This window comes from Limulus polyphemus, unplaced genomic scaffold (genome assembly GCF_000517525.1).
Source record: "Limulus polyphemus unplaced genomic scaffold, Limulus_polyphemus-2.1.2 Scaffold7544, whole genome shotgun sequence".
In the NCBI taxonomy this organism is placed as follows: domain Eukaryota; kingdom Metazoa; phylum Arthropoda; class Merostomata; order Xiphosura; family Limulidae; genus Limulus; species Limulus polyphemus.
Genome location: NW_013673154.1, coordinates 1 through 16,676, shown reverse-complemented (window position 1 = coordinate 16,676; position 16,676 = coordinate 1). Strand labels below are relative to the sequence as shown.

The 16,676-nt window shown below is 32.2% G+C and overlaps 1 protein-coding gene across 1 annotated transcript in view; it reads right to left on the bottom strand.

The window, feature by feature from the left end:
- LOC106474692 (glutamate receptor-interacting protein 2-like) overlaps positions 1 to 11,834 on the bottom strand; it is a gene marked incomplete at its 5' end in the record, with an annotated part of 24,229 nt that extends 12,395 nt beyond the window's left edge. The window contains 9 exons of the mRNA XM_013935384.2: positions 307 to 499; positions 1,081 to 1,242; positions 1,677 to 1,858; positions 2,162 to 2,306; positions 4,553 to 4,698; positions 6,580 to 6,742; positions 9,200 to 9,345; positions 9,487 to 9,550; positions 11,756 to 11,834. Of these exons, the coding sequence (XP_013790838.2) occupies positions 307 to 499; positions 1,081 to 1,242; positions 1,677 to 1,858; positions 2,162 to 2,306; positions 4,553 to 4,698; positions 6,580 to 6,742; positions 9,200 to 9,345; positions 9,487 to 9,550; positions 11,756 to 11,834 (1,280 nt within the window). The remainder of the gene's footprint in view (positions 1 to 306; positions 500 to 1,080; positions 1,243 to 1,676; positions 1,859 to 2,161; positions 2,307 to 4,552; positions 4,699 to 6,579; positions 6,743 to 9,199; positions 9,346 to 9,486; positions 9,551 to 11,755) is intronic.
- Positions 11,835 to 16,676: the final 4,842 nt, after the last annotated feature.

The window sequence follows — 16,676 nt, the reverse complement described above, 5'->3', positions numbered from 1 at the left end:
TGTTAAGGACTACTCACTAATAGTCCTTAACAAAGTAAAGAACTTTGTTTATATTGGCTTATTATAAAGTTCCAATAATTTAAATATTACCTTTCTGCTGGTCATGAAGGTTCAATACTACTCACTAATAGTCCTTAACAAACTAAAGGACCTTGTTTAAATTGGCTTATGATAAAATTCCAATAATGTAAATATTACCTTTCTGCTGGTCATGAAGGTTCAATACTACTCACTAATAGTCCTTAACAAACTAAAAGACCTTGTTTAAATTGGCTTATTATAAAATTCCAATAATGTAAGTATTACCTTTCTGCTGGTCCTGAAGGTTCAATACTACCTACTAATGATGGAGAAGACACCAGTTCTGTGGTAAATGTAGATCCTTGAACAGTAAAACCAAATCCACGGTGGTCTGCTTGTAATATGACCTGGGTTGTGTCAGTATGAAATAGGTGACCTGCTGGAGTCACTGCTCTGGCATTACTAGATGATAAAGATCCTGAATTCACAATGAAAAAAAAATTATTATTGTTTGCCAAACTTCCAAGTCAAACATCTGAATGCAGAGTTCACTGGCTAACTATCCTTATAAAACTAATCCTGATGAAAAATAATAATAATAGAAAAAATCCATGTTCATGCTCACAGTTAGGCAAATTTTGTAAGATTTTAAATTCATCTAGATTTTGTGAGACTTGTCATTGAATTTATGTAGATGCAAGATTTAGAGTTCAGTGTCCTTGTTTCAAGTTTATCTTGAGAATATTTTAATTTTTAACTTTCAACTTTCTTTTGCTTCCATTTAACTTATGAGAGGTGGGGGGGGGGTACACTAAAATGGTGAGAGACGGATAAACGATGAAGGTTTCTTTTCACACAATCTCTCTTACAGTTACACATTCACACAACAAACACTTGCCCTTGCTTGTCTTGCACTGTGTTATAAATAAAGATGTTGTTTCATACAATTTAAGTGGCCTCCTGCTTTGATGAATTCAGTTGGACTTCAAAAAGAAGTAAACACAAACTCTGAAACTTATTATTCATCAGATCTTCTGTTTAGTCTGATTTAAAATGTACCTGTTGGCAGTGTCCAGTGTCCTTGTGGAGGTAGAAAGGAGGAAACAAGTGCATGATTAGTTGAAGACATTGTCGAATGACCCCCAGCAGAAGACAAAGTATTATAGCTGGAAGAACTGTATCCGTATTGTACTGTGCTTGACGCTGGTAGTGGAAGTTGCCCTTAATACATTAGAAGGAAGACTGTCAAATCAGTAAGTACTTTACAAATAAATATACTTTTTTTAATGAACCATAATAAAACTTCACTGATACAATACTATGTAATAACAGTACTATCACATAATAGAAAACCAGCATTCATACCAAACACATTAAAAATAAATACCTTAGCAGTGTAAATACGGAAGTTCAAATAATGTTCATCTGCGCATATCAAATAAAAACTGAAAAATTAGGGTGAAAGAAATTGCAAAATAGTCACAAATTATAACAAAAAAATAACAGTATCTTATGGTCATATTTCAGTCTTTAAACAAAAGTTATTGAAAAATTACTTGAAAAATCAATAAATTTGTTTTTGTACTTCTTAGTTAACATAATCACAACCTGTTTAATGAAAAACGAAACTAACAAAAGAAACCAGTTTTCAATACCTCTTCGAACATTAACACTTGGGACATTCCTCAGTCCCATCTGACTAATGGGAAGAATTTCGAGTCGAATCACTTCTCCAAGTGAGGTTTTCAAGAGCTGAGTAGCTTCAGCAGCTGTCATTTGGTCAACTCGTGTATTATCTATTGCCAGAATATGGTCTCCAACATGGAGAGCTCCACATCTAAAAATTGTGGAATTTGCTGTTCGTGAATATTAATTTTACTGATTACATTAATAATAATAATAATCTCAAATACATTCACAATGTTCGCTTTCTCTCAATGTAGCTGCACTAACGTTAGATTTCTGCAACCATGTCATGCCTAACAATTACATTCACAACAATGTTATTTTTCTTTCATTGTTGCTTAACCAAGGTTTTCACATTTCGAGGCCCATCTATACATTTCAATCAATAAAACACTTAACTTCTGCCATTTCAGTTTACCTTTTTAACTTATACTTTCAACAAGAAAAATATTACCTTTCTGCCACTGTGGCTTGTTTAATGCTTTCAATCACTACAACATTTTCAGGTCGCTGAATACGTGTCAAGGTTATTCCAAGCTGAGTACCTGGACTCTTTTCAATCTCCACTAACAGAGGACCAGAGGCATTACGAACTGCATCTACACAGACAACATGCATTTCATGAACAGTGGTGCTTTGAACTATTCATAAAATTGACAAGCATGAACAATTAGTACTGAAGTAATCATTAATGAAGAGACATGTAGGTAAGGGCATGTTTTATGTATCATGATACATAATAAAAAGGTACAAGAAGGAAAAGTGGAAGGTAGGAGGAAATGGGAGGATGATATCAAACAATGAATTGGCCTTAAGAACTTAGAGTGGCTCAAGACAAACAATGTTGGTGGCCTATTGCAGTCAACTTCTGTAACAGAGAAGTGACAGAAAAGTGTTTAACAATTTCCAAATCCTTCTGGTGAAAGTTAAACTAACCACCAAGTTTACGTATCATTCACTGCTAGCAATATGAAATACTTCTTAGAGTCTAAATGGTACTATAAGATAAAGTAAATTACCATTAGGCTAAGCAACCAAAACTATTTAATCTATAAGTGAGCACTGAAATATATTAATTAATTCTTATACACTCCTGTAATATAATGTGCTATTGTTGTGTGGTACTTCGACCTCTAGCAAGAACTTACTAGACAGTAAATAAGTTTATATCTGTTTCTGTTATTTATAGTTTTAAATTTCTTAAATTATAGTAATAACTACATTGGCCAAGTGTGATAGCTTTACATGTGATAATTCTGTTTTGAAACTTAGTAATATCACTAAGCAAACCCAACTTTGTCAGGTGTTCTTAGATGAAGAGCTGAAAACACCAGTAACAACAATGAAACCCAATGGATGATCTATGGCAGAGTTCAGTCATAGATGCTTTTTTGAAGTTTGCCTGTTAATTGTAATCAACACTATTTTATTATTAATAATTGTTATTGTAGCAACTCTTCTGTATAAGCTATTATACAGAGGCTTCGGAACCCCCACTTTTACATATTTGACTTGTATAACAATTGTAAATATTATTATTTTATCAGCATGTCTAGCCAAGCACCCCACTTTGCAACTCCTTTCTACACTACTGGAAAAGTATCAACTCTAAAAGTGTTACATGTCACACACTGTCCTGAAATGTTAATTGCTTAACAACTGTAGAATATTAGGTGTGGCATATCCTGTTAATTACATTAGCAATCTTAGTGATATTAAGTGTGTAATGTTAATTATCAATTGCAAAAACAATATGTGTGGCATAAAGTCTGATTAATTAACACATTTAAAATAGGATGGTATCAATGAACTACACTGTAGTATTGTGGCCAACATTAGTTTTACCACTGTCTAGTTAAAGATATTACTATTGTTAATGCTAACTGTATACCATTTCCATATATAACATTATGCCATTAGTTATGTTACATTAGTTTCTACTAATTGCTTAAAAAATACACAGTAATTTATCTCCATTAAAGTTACTTTGTCGAAGTTGTTTAATGGGCTTTCATCAGCCACGTTGTTAGGGAGGATTGTATAACATGTTGTATACACTGATGTGAAGTCTTCAAGGAAAATGGTTTTTATTTGTTCTGTAAGCAAGTTATATTCTATTCTTTCATTAACTATTTTTTATTTATTACATACTAGCTAAAGTACCCTGACTTCGCTTGGGTTATTAGGTTGATTTATTCTAGATGGCTATGTCAGCGTGTGTATTCTGAACCCATTTTAACATAAAAGTATAACATATATATTTTTGTTGTTTATTTACGGGATGTGGACTGTTTATAAAGGTAACCTTCTCTCTGACTTGTCCTTTGATTTTAAACTTAAATAATAAGAACAAACCTCCTTAATTAACAGCCTCTAAATTAGAAAACAACAAATATATATTTTTTTCAATTTTGTAGTTTATATATTTCTTTTATATTTTCAGCACATAGCCTCTTAACAACAATATTAGGTTATACTTTTATTGCTAAGCAACACGATACAAAAGCTATTGTTGGAACACATTGTTACCAAAATGCACTGGCTTTTATATATATATTAGAAGTTGTTAAATAAGGAACCACTTCTTTTATATGTGGTTTTTCACTAGATTGCCTCATTAAAAAGATGTGCATGAACTACACAAGAGACTATTGGGAATGTGACTGAAAATATCACAAAGAGCAAGGGTACCAAACACATTCCTATTATTATAAGTAAGAACAGTATATTAAACCAGCTATACTCATTACCAGGTTGAACTCTACTTCTAATATATGTAGATAGCTTAGGTTAATGGTGAGAAGTTAATGTTAATCAAAGTGAGAAACATGCAACAGATCCATACCCATGACAGACACATCATATTCCACAGTTAAAAGGACTTGCTTGTCCATGTGCTTCAGAACTGTCATAGCATCCTGTAATGTGGCTTGTCCTAAATTGATGTTGTTTACAGCCAACAATCGATCGCCTGCTTTGATTGTTCCATCTCTGTATCACAAAAAGAAAATAAAATCTGTGAAAAATAAACTCCAATGGATAAACAGTGACACTTCTAAAATGATTACTAGGACTATTATTAAACATTTTATAAATTGAAATGCACTTTTCCTACACTATGTAAGCATCAAACTGCTTAAGGCACACAACTTTGATGATCACAGGGCCAGTAGTAACAAGAAATATAAACAAAAAATACCATCAACACTACAATAAGTCTCATTAACTACAGATGCAGTAATTTACATACTTGATGTTAAAAATGAGTGGTATATTGTGTAACTGTGGGACTTATCTCACATACTTAATGTTAAAAATGAGTGGTATATTGTGATAACTCCCACAGTTACTCACGTACTTGATGTTAAAAATCAGTTGCAAGTTCTTTCTTTATACTTAGTATCGTAACAGGCAAGACATACAGTTACTCAATATGAGAACACCACTATTAATGAATAGTACACAAACAAGTTAGTAATTTGACGATTAATAAAACAAACTGCATTTGAAACTGCACTCTTTAGAGCTTACTACTTTAATACAACGTATTTTAAGCTATTCTAAAAATGTATTTAACTTTCTAGGTTTTCTCTAGTAGTTGTATGAGTTGGAAAATTCTATCATATTTTTAGTATGTTACTGTTTAAATATTTTGTCCTTCAATCATTTAATTCAGCTATGTTTTTATTTACTTAAAAACTCTAGCTCACCTGCCTCCTAGTGTATATTCAATAGTAGATGAATGATTTTTACATTACAAACTGACACAGGATTCCCTTGGTGGTGACGTACGGATACATGATTATGTAAAACAAATGCCTATTTGTTAGTCACATGACATGTAACCTGGTGGTTTGGCAATGAAATAAAAAGCTCATAATCTAAAGTTAAGTGAGGCTGGTGGGAGCTGTGAGATTGAGATACATCAGATATATTTGTTGATTGTCAAAACTAATGATATTTTATTACACATACTTGCTTGTTCATTATACGTGATATTCTTAAGAAGTGTTTAATATTGGTCCTTTGTATAATCTCATAGACTAGGTTTGTCTGTTTTTTTTCCCTAATTCATTATTATTTTGAGTGATTTGATATTTAAAGGATTGCTTTCATTAAATATTAGTACTTGTGTTTAAGATATTTTGTTACAAAGTCCTGGCCAGGCAGTAATTTATTAACTAATTTCGTAAATCTGTAAATCTTGCTCTGCACTTAATAAATTTGCTGTCTAACCCTGGTAGTAACGTAATGTTATACTGGTACATTATAGTTACAAGTGTGCAGCAACATGAATAGAAATTTCAAGTTGAAACTTTCAGGTAATAGCACTTGGAGAATGCTGAAGCTATAGCTGGTACACCTAAACTTCCTGCACTATCATGGGTGAGTGTAACAGTAGGAATACATTTCAATAATAACTATATATCTGTATATGGGATATGTTGTTGATAAGTGTAGACAAAGCACTGAGCAAATACATAAAAAAATGTTTTCCTGTAATTGATATGTAGTAGTGGTACATTCAGCTATAGCCTCCATAATTTTGAACTACTGACCAGAGGGAGGACAGTCAGTCAGTATCATCCACAAGGGTTTTGTTTGGCTTCTTGAACTAAATAATGGAACTAACCATCATGTTTGTTAGTGTCACCACAGCTGAAAGTTCAAAGCATGTTTAAAGGTCTAATAGCTTAAAACTTGGACCTTCCAATCCACAGTCTGACGTGTTACCCAACAGACCACTTCTGATGTAAGTTCTTATTTTACAACAAGCTCATTATTTTAATTAGCACTAAATAAAAGTATAATAATTCAAAACTTCAATTTGTTTTACATGTATTAAATATTTGGTGAATTACAATAGCCTACCTGTCTGCTGGACCTCCCGGTCGAACATGAGTGATTGTAACTGGTCGACATTTCAGTTTGTCAGAACACGCACCTCCACGCAGTGTAAATCCAAAACTGCCATCTTCCTTTTCCAGACTAACTTGAATAACCTTTGGACACATACAAACTGACCCTTCAGCAGCTAAAAGGAAGGGGAAATAATTTTCTAGTTTTATGCATTATTTTTATATATTAGCTAAAAATTAACTGTTCAGTTTTCAAAAATATTACTCATTTATGCTTTTTTTTATGAACCACATATATAACAAAAGAGAAAGTTCTTTTAGGGTAACATCTAGATTGAACTGGAAATATGTCAGTATTTCCTTTTCCACAGTTACTTGTTTTTTTTATTTTAAACTTTTGAGCTTCTGCTCTATGTGTCAAAACAGCACAAACAAAGAACAACTCGAAACTCTATAAACTGGACTCCAAGCCTGTTGCTTTTAATAAGATCATATTTTCCATTTAGAAATAAAACATTCATTGGTATATTAACGACATGCTAGCTTTTAAATACCTAAACAATCCTTATGTTGATTCAAACATTTAGAAATAAAACATTCATTGGTATACTTATGACATGCTAGCTTTTAAGTGCTTAAACAATCCTTCTGTTGATTTAAACTCAGTTTGATCTTTAACACTAACACTGATATTATAATCCTGATCAATAACTACAATACTGAACATACCATACAATTAATAGGTAGGGTAGTATTCATTTAGTTTTGTCAATTATTATAATACTGATCAATAACTACAATACAATTAATAGGTGGGGTAGTATTCATTTAGTTTTGTCAATTATTATAATACTGATCAATAACTACAATACTGAACACATCGTACAATTAATAGGTATGGTAGTATTCCTTTAGTTTTTGTCAATTATTATAATCCTGATCAATAACTACAATACTGAACACATCGTACAATTAATAGGTATGGTAGTATTCCTTTAGTTTTTGTCAATTATTATAATCCTGATCAATAACTTTACAATACAATTAATAGGTGGGGTAGTATTCCTTTAGTTTTGTTAATTATTATAATCTTGATCAATAACTTTACAATACAATTAATAGATAGGGTAGTATTCATTTAGTTTTGTTAATTATTATAATCCTGATCAATAACTTTACAATACAATTAATAGATAGGGTAGTATTCATTTAGTTTTGTTAATTATTATAATCCTGATCAATAACTTTACAATACTGAACATACTGTACAATTAAATAATATTCTTTAATTTTCTGTTAATTATTATTATGTTTATATTTCATGTATTCTTTTCTCTGACATTCAGTTAAGATGTCTTTATGAAATGCCATCCAACTTCTATTATTTAATTTTAACCCTAATTTTTGCAATGAATCAAAATGACTGACAGGAAGTGGTACTGAGGTTTTGTCCCAATACCTAAAACACAGAACGGTAATTAAAGAATTGTACATGTTGTTGTGAGTTATAATTAAAGAATTGTACATGTTGTTGTAAGTTATAATTAGAGAATTGTACATGTTGTTGTGAGTTATAATTAAAGAATTGTAAGCATTGTTGTTGTGAGTTATAATTAGAGAATTGTAAATGTTGTTGTTGTGAGTTATAATCAGTTATAAGGTGTTGTTATTGTGAACTGTAATTAAAGAATTGTAAATGTTGTTGTTGTGAGTTATAATCAGTTATAAGGTATTGTTATTGTGAGTTATAATTAGAGAATTGTAAATGTTGTTGTTGTGAGTTATAATTAGAGAGTTATAAGGTGTTGTTTTGTGAACTGTAATTAAAGAATTGTAAATGTTGTTGTTGTGAGTTATAATTAGAGTTATAAGGTGTTGTTATTGTGAGTTATAATCAGAGAGTTATAAGGTGTTGTTATTGTGAACTGTAATTAAAGAATTGTAAATGTTGAGTTCACAATAACAACACCTTATAACTCTGATTATAACTCACAACAAGTAATTAAAGAATTGTAAATGTTGTTGTTGTGAGTTATAATAGAGAATTATAAGGTGTTGTTATTGTGAACTGTAATTAAAGAATTGTAAATGTTGTTGTTGTGAGTTATAATTAGAGAATTATAAGGTGTTGTTATTGTGAACTGTAATTAAAGAATTGTAAATGTTGTTGTTGTGAGTTATAATCATATAGTTGTAAATGTTGTTAAGCAGATATTTTGAGATAATTTCCAATGCTATTTTTTCTTTTCTGGTTATTTTCCTGATGTTTATTGTGCCAGGGTTACACTCTTTAGTTAAAGTCATCTGGTGCAGTAAAGTTATTTTTGGAGTGTAAGTATATTCCGTTTTTTGAAGGCTTGTTTATAAATATTTTTTATTAAGAACTTTGGTAGTAACGTTTAGTTGTTCCTTACAAATAATAACTAATTCACATTTATTTTGTTTTTACAGAGGATAAAAAAGTTTAAAGATTACATTAACAAGTTAATGATGATTGAATACAGATCGGCGAAGTCTAATGAACGGTTACGTAGTTATTTTAGTTGCTATGGGATTAACGTTATCTGCTGCATTTCTACTAAGATTTGTAGACTGAAACGTAAAAACATGCCACGAGAAAGCTTAATCCTTACGTGATGCAGGTATTTCATACTCCACTTCCAACGTGACTTTTTCTCCGGCATTCATCAACAAATTAACGATTTCCTCGTGTTTCAGTCTCGTTGTTCGAATACCGTTTACAGAAATGATGTAATCTCCAACGGCCAAAGCATCACTCCTGTACGTACATACATAATTTCATGTAAACTTTGGTCAGATAAAGTACAGTAACATTTTTTTTGCGATCTTCAATATCTGGTATAATGAAAATTAAACTAAGACTGAAACAGAAACTTTTAAACAATGTAAATCCCCATACCTGTGGGCAATACTCCCAGGACGCAGATTCGCCACTTTTGGTCGAGAACCCTTATCAGTTCCACCTTAAAGAACATAAAAGTACGTATTAAGTTATGATAAATATATTGAAGATTTGTCCGTGCTTTTTATTTATTCAACGTCACACAGACGATAAAAACAGCTGAAAAAATTGCACTACGATCAGAATTCAGCAAATATCTAATGAGTGATTCAACTTAAATTAATTAGTACCAAACCCTCTGAAAAACCAACTGTGTGTGTATCATCCCAAACTTGAGTTTTTATCTTTATTTTACTTTATCTTATTTCATGGTAAATTAGTGATGAATAAACTATTATAGAGACTAGCGATAAAATAACCTTATCAGACATTCTCTTCAAAAAAATGAACTAGTAATTGTTTAATACGATCTGGCAGCCACGAGCGTAACGACAATAACTTCAGACTTCTCAGTATGTTGAAAGTAAAGGTACACAATTGGTTGAACCAAAAGTCACGTGTATCATATCACGAACAGTCTACGAAACAATATGTAAAATGACGATTGTGATATAACTTCTTCTCCATAACTTTTGATATATGGAACTCAGTAGATATATGAGACTCTTAGAATGCTTTTTACAAGATTAATTGTATATTGTTACATAAAATATAACCCAATTAATCGAACTATATTAAACTTTTAGGGACTATTTACGTCTTGATGTGGTTTGGCAATGGAATAATTACCTAACACCATTTGGAACACGTCAATGTAATCTAAATCTAGTTTTGCTTTGAAATCTATCTATTATGTTCAACTTATCGAACCCATAGGCGGTAAGTTAAAGAATAATCCTGAAGTTACGCATGCCACTGACATCATTTAGTATAAATAACCATTGGCATTTTTCTAACTACAACCCTCTGTATATATCTAAACAATAAAAAAAAACTACTGTTTAATCAATTTGCATTTTTATCAATTTATGAAAACACTAATTTCTATATATATATAACACTGTAAAATGGCTGTAGTTATATTTAGTTTTACAAAGCATTAAATAACACTGTTCTACACTGTCAGGCATTGTTATTTCATTACAGTGATTTGGAAAATTCGTTATATTGTTGAGCTGGGATTGCATAGCATTGCACAGTTAGTGACGTGACTCGTTGCTCGAGCGGGGGGTATGTGTGTGAACCTGAAGAACGCTGCAGCACCTAGTCCAAGCTTGGCTTATAAATTAAAAACTATATAATTTCGCGCAAAGCTACTCAAGAGCTAGCTGCGCTAGGCGTCTCTTATTTAGAAGTGATAGACTAGAGATAAAGCAGCCAATCAACATCATCCACCGCCAACTCATGGGGTACTCTAATTAAATGGTGGGATTGATCTGATAAGGATAGCATCCTTGGTGATATAATTCGAACCTGTAGGTTGCGTCCTGACCACCAGCTCATGCCAGACCCACAGTAAAAAACATGTTTGATGGCTATCGTGTACATTCTTTGTTTTTCGTAACAGCTTCCCCATGTTAAGACTTAAAAAGACAACTGTTAGATTTAGGCTTCCTTGAAATAGTACATGTCACAGATAATGATGTACTGACATAAGTAATGATGTACTGACACAAGTAACGATGTATTGGCACAAGTAATGATGTACTGACATAAGTAATTATGTACTGAAACAAGTAATGATGTACTGATATATATAATGATGTACTGACACAAGTAATGATGTACTGACATAAGTAATGATGTACTGATATATATATATATATATATATATAATGACGTACATACACAGATAACGATGTAATGACATAAGTAATAATGTACTAACACAAGTAACGATGTATTGGCACAAGTAATGATGTACTGACACAAGTAATAATATACTTTTTCTTTAAAATTTAAAGTTGTTTACATTATTATTATTGGTTGGAAATATTTAAAATAAAATTAACTTATTAATCTTACGATGATATCTTGTATTCTGAGTTTGTTATGTGGATTTAGGACAAACCCAAATCTTCTAATCTGGCTGAACCTTGTGAGATATTAATGATAACAACGATATTATCCTAACTCATGAATCAATATAGGTTTTAGTTTTTTCGTGTGTTCGTTAGCTTCCTTAAATTACCAATTGATTTTTAGTTTTGATCTATCGAGTTAGCTTACTTTAATTAGAAGTTAGTAATAAACTACCACTGCATTAGCTTCTAAATATTTCTTGGTTCAAAGATCATTAAGTATTTTGTAACTGACACATACTTACCGGAAATTATTAATCCCAAAGTGCTTCCTTCTTTTTTAACCAGTTCAACAACCGACGTTCCACGCTTCTCCTCTGAAAAACGTCAAAATCGTAGATATGACGAAATCAGTACAGCATTAATAACTCTGCAACAAATTATTGGCATTTCGTCACTGAGGGTGGAAGGAAGAGGAACTAACACTGGTTTTGTATTAGCAGTACATTATTTACGTACGATCTTTTATTATTATTAATTACTTAGAAGATTATAAGCTTTTGATATCAACTCTGATAAGTTAAACATATAACCGTTCTTATTTTCCGTTTTTTTTTGTTGTTGTTCAAATATTTGAAAATTAAGCAGTGAACATGAAATCACTGTTTATTGAACCGATTAATAGGCTTCCTTAACCCTAAAATTAACGATAATTTCCGTTAGCTTTAAAAACACATTCTTATAAACTGTTTATCCACCAAATAACTTGTGTGTCCATGACTTTGTTAATTACAAGATTTCTGACAACATTAGAATCACACAAAGAAAAATGTAAACGAAAATACGAGTAATTAATTCTAATCCTTACTGCTACGATATCCTATGTGTTTTGCATAAAAAATTAACGACTTCATTCATTATTTAGATTAAGTGTTGAAGCAGATAAGATTACTCAATATTTGGACCTCGCCGACAGAATCAAAATAAGCCGATATAGTGAGGGTTACAGTCAAGTGATTTCCTGGTTCGGCTGTACGTTCCGATCTATGCTTGAAAGGCTAGTTAGATGAAACGGAGCGGAATCAATGATTTCCATGTTGGGCTGTACGTTATGATCTATGCTTGAAAGGCTAGTTAGATGAAACCGAGCAGAACGAGTGATTTCCATGTTACGCTATATGTTGGGCTGTATGTTCCGATCTATGCTTGAAAGGCTAGTTAAATGAAATGGACAAAAAAGGATGTTCGAAGAAATATACAAAGATAATCAGATTATCGTTTTCGTTAACACTGAAACAGTCCAGAATTGTTTATGTTGACAAAAAAACAACAACAGGTCTTTAAATTTACACTTAGTTGGGATATAAACATTTAAATACTGTTACTTTGAAACACCGTAGACCAATACAATACGATTTAACAAAAACATAACAGTATACTCCGTGGACCAATACAACACGACTTTACAATAACATAACAGTATACTCCGTGGACCAATACAATACGGCTTTACAATAACATAACAGTATACTCCGTGGACCAATACAACACGACTTAAAACAAAAACACAACAGTATACTCCGTGGACCAATACTATACGACTTTACAAAAACAACAGTATACTCCGTGGACCAATACAACACGACTTAAAAACATAACAGTATACTCCGTGGACCAATACAACACGACTTTACAAAAACAACAGTATACTCCGTGGACCAATACAACATGACTTAAAAACAACAGTATACTCCGTGGACCAATACAACACGACTTAAAACATAACAGTATACTCCGTGGACCAATACAACACGAATTTACAATAACATAACAGTATACTCCGTGGACCAATACAACACGAATTTACAATAACATAACAGTATACTCCGTGGACCAATACAACACGAATTTACAATAACATAACAGTATACTCCGTGGACCAATACAACACGACATAACAAAAATATAACAGTATACTCCGTGGACCAATACAACACGATTTTACAATAACATAATAGTATACTCCGTGGACCAATACAACACGACTTAACAAAAACATAACAGTATACTCCGTGGACCAATACAACACGACTTTACAAAAACATAACAGTATACTCCGTGGACCAATACAACAGGAGTATACTTTTGAGGAGTTGTGTCTTCAGCTTTTGGGTGGACTTGTTTTATTTTCTTTATTGATATATAAGACATTTATACAGATCGACGAACATTCAGATATTCTGTTGGAACATCGTCGGTGATAGAAGTTGTAATTGTTTTAATTTAACGCCCGATCCGGGAGTAATCTGTGAAACATCATATACACGAGAACAGCGATCCACTGAGAGGTTATGGTATATATATATATATAGTATCCACTAGACCACCCACTATTCGGAGGTTATGGTATATATGTATATATATAGTATCCACTAGACCACCCACTATTCGGAGGTTATGGTATATATGTATATATATAGTATCCACTAGACCACCCACTATTCGGAGGTTATGGTATATATATAGTATCCACTAGACCACCCACTATTCGGAGGTTATGAAGAATTCAAGCTAATTTCAATATTGTACCGAAATGAAGGTTTATTTTGGGATAATTTAATTAAATATTTCAATCCATTCGTTTTATTCAGAATTCAAGAAAAGATATTTGATTGTTGATCGGGAGTAAAAGGAAAGACAATTTCATTTTTCAAAAAAGTGAAGTCAGAGTTTTTCAGGTATTGTGATGAATTAGTTCATTATGTTGTGGTTTTTCCTCTTAAACCTTCTAAATAAGAAACAGTAACACTATTCTTTCTTTGAATTACCTACCATAACCAAGGCACATTATTGAGAAATTCTTCAAGATCTTGTTTTTGTCATCTTACGCCTTTTAATGAAGATAGGAACATTGACAGGGAAATAGATTTGAACGAAGAAGTTTCGTAAAAAGCGCGAACGGTAGTGTGATATAAAATTACTCATGCTAGAAATGTTCATAAAAGAGACCAGAAATTATTTCTTATCACACGGTCTCTAATATACACCATAGCAACAGTTGGATAATGCCATTATTTCTTATCACACGGTCTCTAATATACACCATAGTAACAGTTGGATAATGTCATTATTTCTTATCACACGGACAATAAACGTATAGTCACAGTTGAATTTTTTAGTAGAACAGAATATGAAACATTTCTGAACATACTCTATGTATATTTGTTCACAGGCTTGCAGTATGTGTCTTTCTGTTCTTGAATAAAGGGTAATTAAATAAATGTATTAGTTTGAACAGAAAATAAAGACGTCATTGTTAAAAGTAAATATCATCATTTTAAACAGTTTCTTGTCTACCGGACAATTATTTGTTCAATTCCCATCGTAGGAATCGAACAAATAATTATATTATCATTCTGAAATTCGTCCTTTATTTTTAATCTTTTAAACCATTATTTCAAACAAAACGATTTTCGAGTAAATTCATGATTTGTGTTCGTCTTTCAAGTCAGATATTCTCGCGAGATATATTTTGCATATTCTATCTCAGAACTTCGAACAGAAACGAAAACCCACTGCTGATATGAAACGTGCGATAATATTATACAAAATATTTGAACTAAATAATGAAAAATAATAGAGCAACGAAAGAAATACTCCCAAAGCTAGTTAGAAAAAATAACAGCAATAACAATAATGCATAAAATTAGACATTTATTTGTTATTTTGAACGGTTATTAAGAAGTTATTAAACAGTTCAGACCCTCAGTTTCTCCTGATTATCGAGAAATTCGCTAATTAAAACTATTATCAAAATATAAAATCATTTACAATGCAGTTCGTTTGTTGAATAATCGCACAAAGCTACTCGAGGGCTATCTGCACTAGCCGTTTCTAATTTTGAAGTGATAAACTAGAGAGAAGGCAACCAGTCAACACCACCTGCTGCCAACTCTTGGGCTATTTTTTTTTCCCAACAAAAAAGTGGGATTCACCGTCACATTCTAAACGGCCCCACGACTAAAAGTTCGAGATATTCGGAGACGGGTTTCGATTCCGCGGACCCACAGATTACGAGTGTCAAGTTTTTGCAATACTGACAAATCTTAGCTTCGAGAGAATCGTGATAATTTGTTGAACTTATTTAATTCTGAGCTACACATCTATTGAAACTTGTTCGTAGCATCTCAACCGTTCAGGGTTATTTAATCATCTTACGTACGGGCACGGGGTGGGAGGCCTAGTGGCTAGCGTGGGGGTCTGCTGGTCAGAAGATCCAAGGTTCGACACGCGATATGTCAGTGAATATCATCCGCAATTCCAGCTGTGAGAACGTCATAACTGTGATGGTTAATCCCGCTATTCAGTTAAGGGGGGTAGATTGTCGCTGACAGGTTGCCGGTTCTTCTGGAGTCTCTGACCTGGCCGTTTAGCCCATAAGGTGCCGTTCAGATTTCACTCTATATACCCCCCTATATAGGTTAGCACTCCTCGAACATTGATCCGTCCAACTTGTTGCATTTTGTGTTTTGTTTTTTTAACATGATCCGGTATGTTTCATTTTTACTTAAATTATTTCGTTACTTTAGCCACATGTGGCTCGGCGGTAATCCTGTACTAAAAATTGGGTTTCGATACCTGCGGTGGGGACAGCACTGACAGCCCAATGAGTATATTTGTGTAGAATTGTCTTTTATGATATTTTTATACTTATATGACTGATTTTGTAACGTGCCTTTCAAAAGTTCATAGGTATATCTTGTTAGAGAATATCCCGTATAATGACACGTCACGATATGACGTTAAATAATTTGAAATTCTCCTTTCTTATTGGACCAATTAAAAAAAGACACATCAACATTAAACTTTTTTTGTTTTCTATAGCATGTTACAGCCTGTGATGGCGTTTTCACGTTGATATATATTAATTTGTTTCTTGAAAAGCTATTATTTTTTGTTAGAGAAGTATAATTTACGTTTTATATACAAACTAAACTTTATATTATAAACACTTAATTATATGTAAACGCGTAGAGTAAGTGAAATTGGTTGAAGAAAGGTATCTTCTAGTACCGACCAATTCGTTGCCTTTAAATATTTGATTATAAAGTTTGCAAGCATTTATTTACTCATACACGTCGAACTCGATAAACTGGGTGACTACAGTAGCAGCAAGTTAATGAAATCTGTTAATTACAGTGACTCCATGTAAATATAAACTGTTGG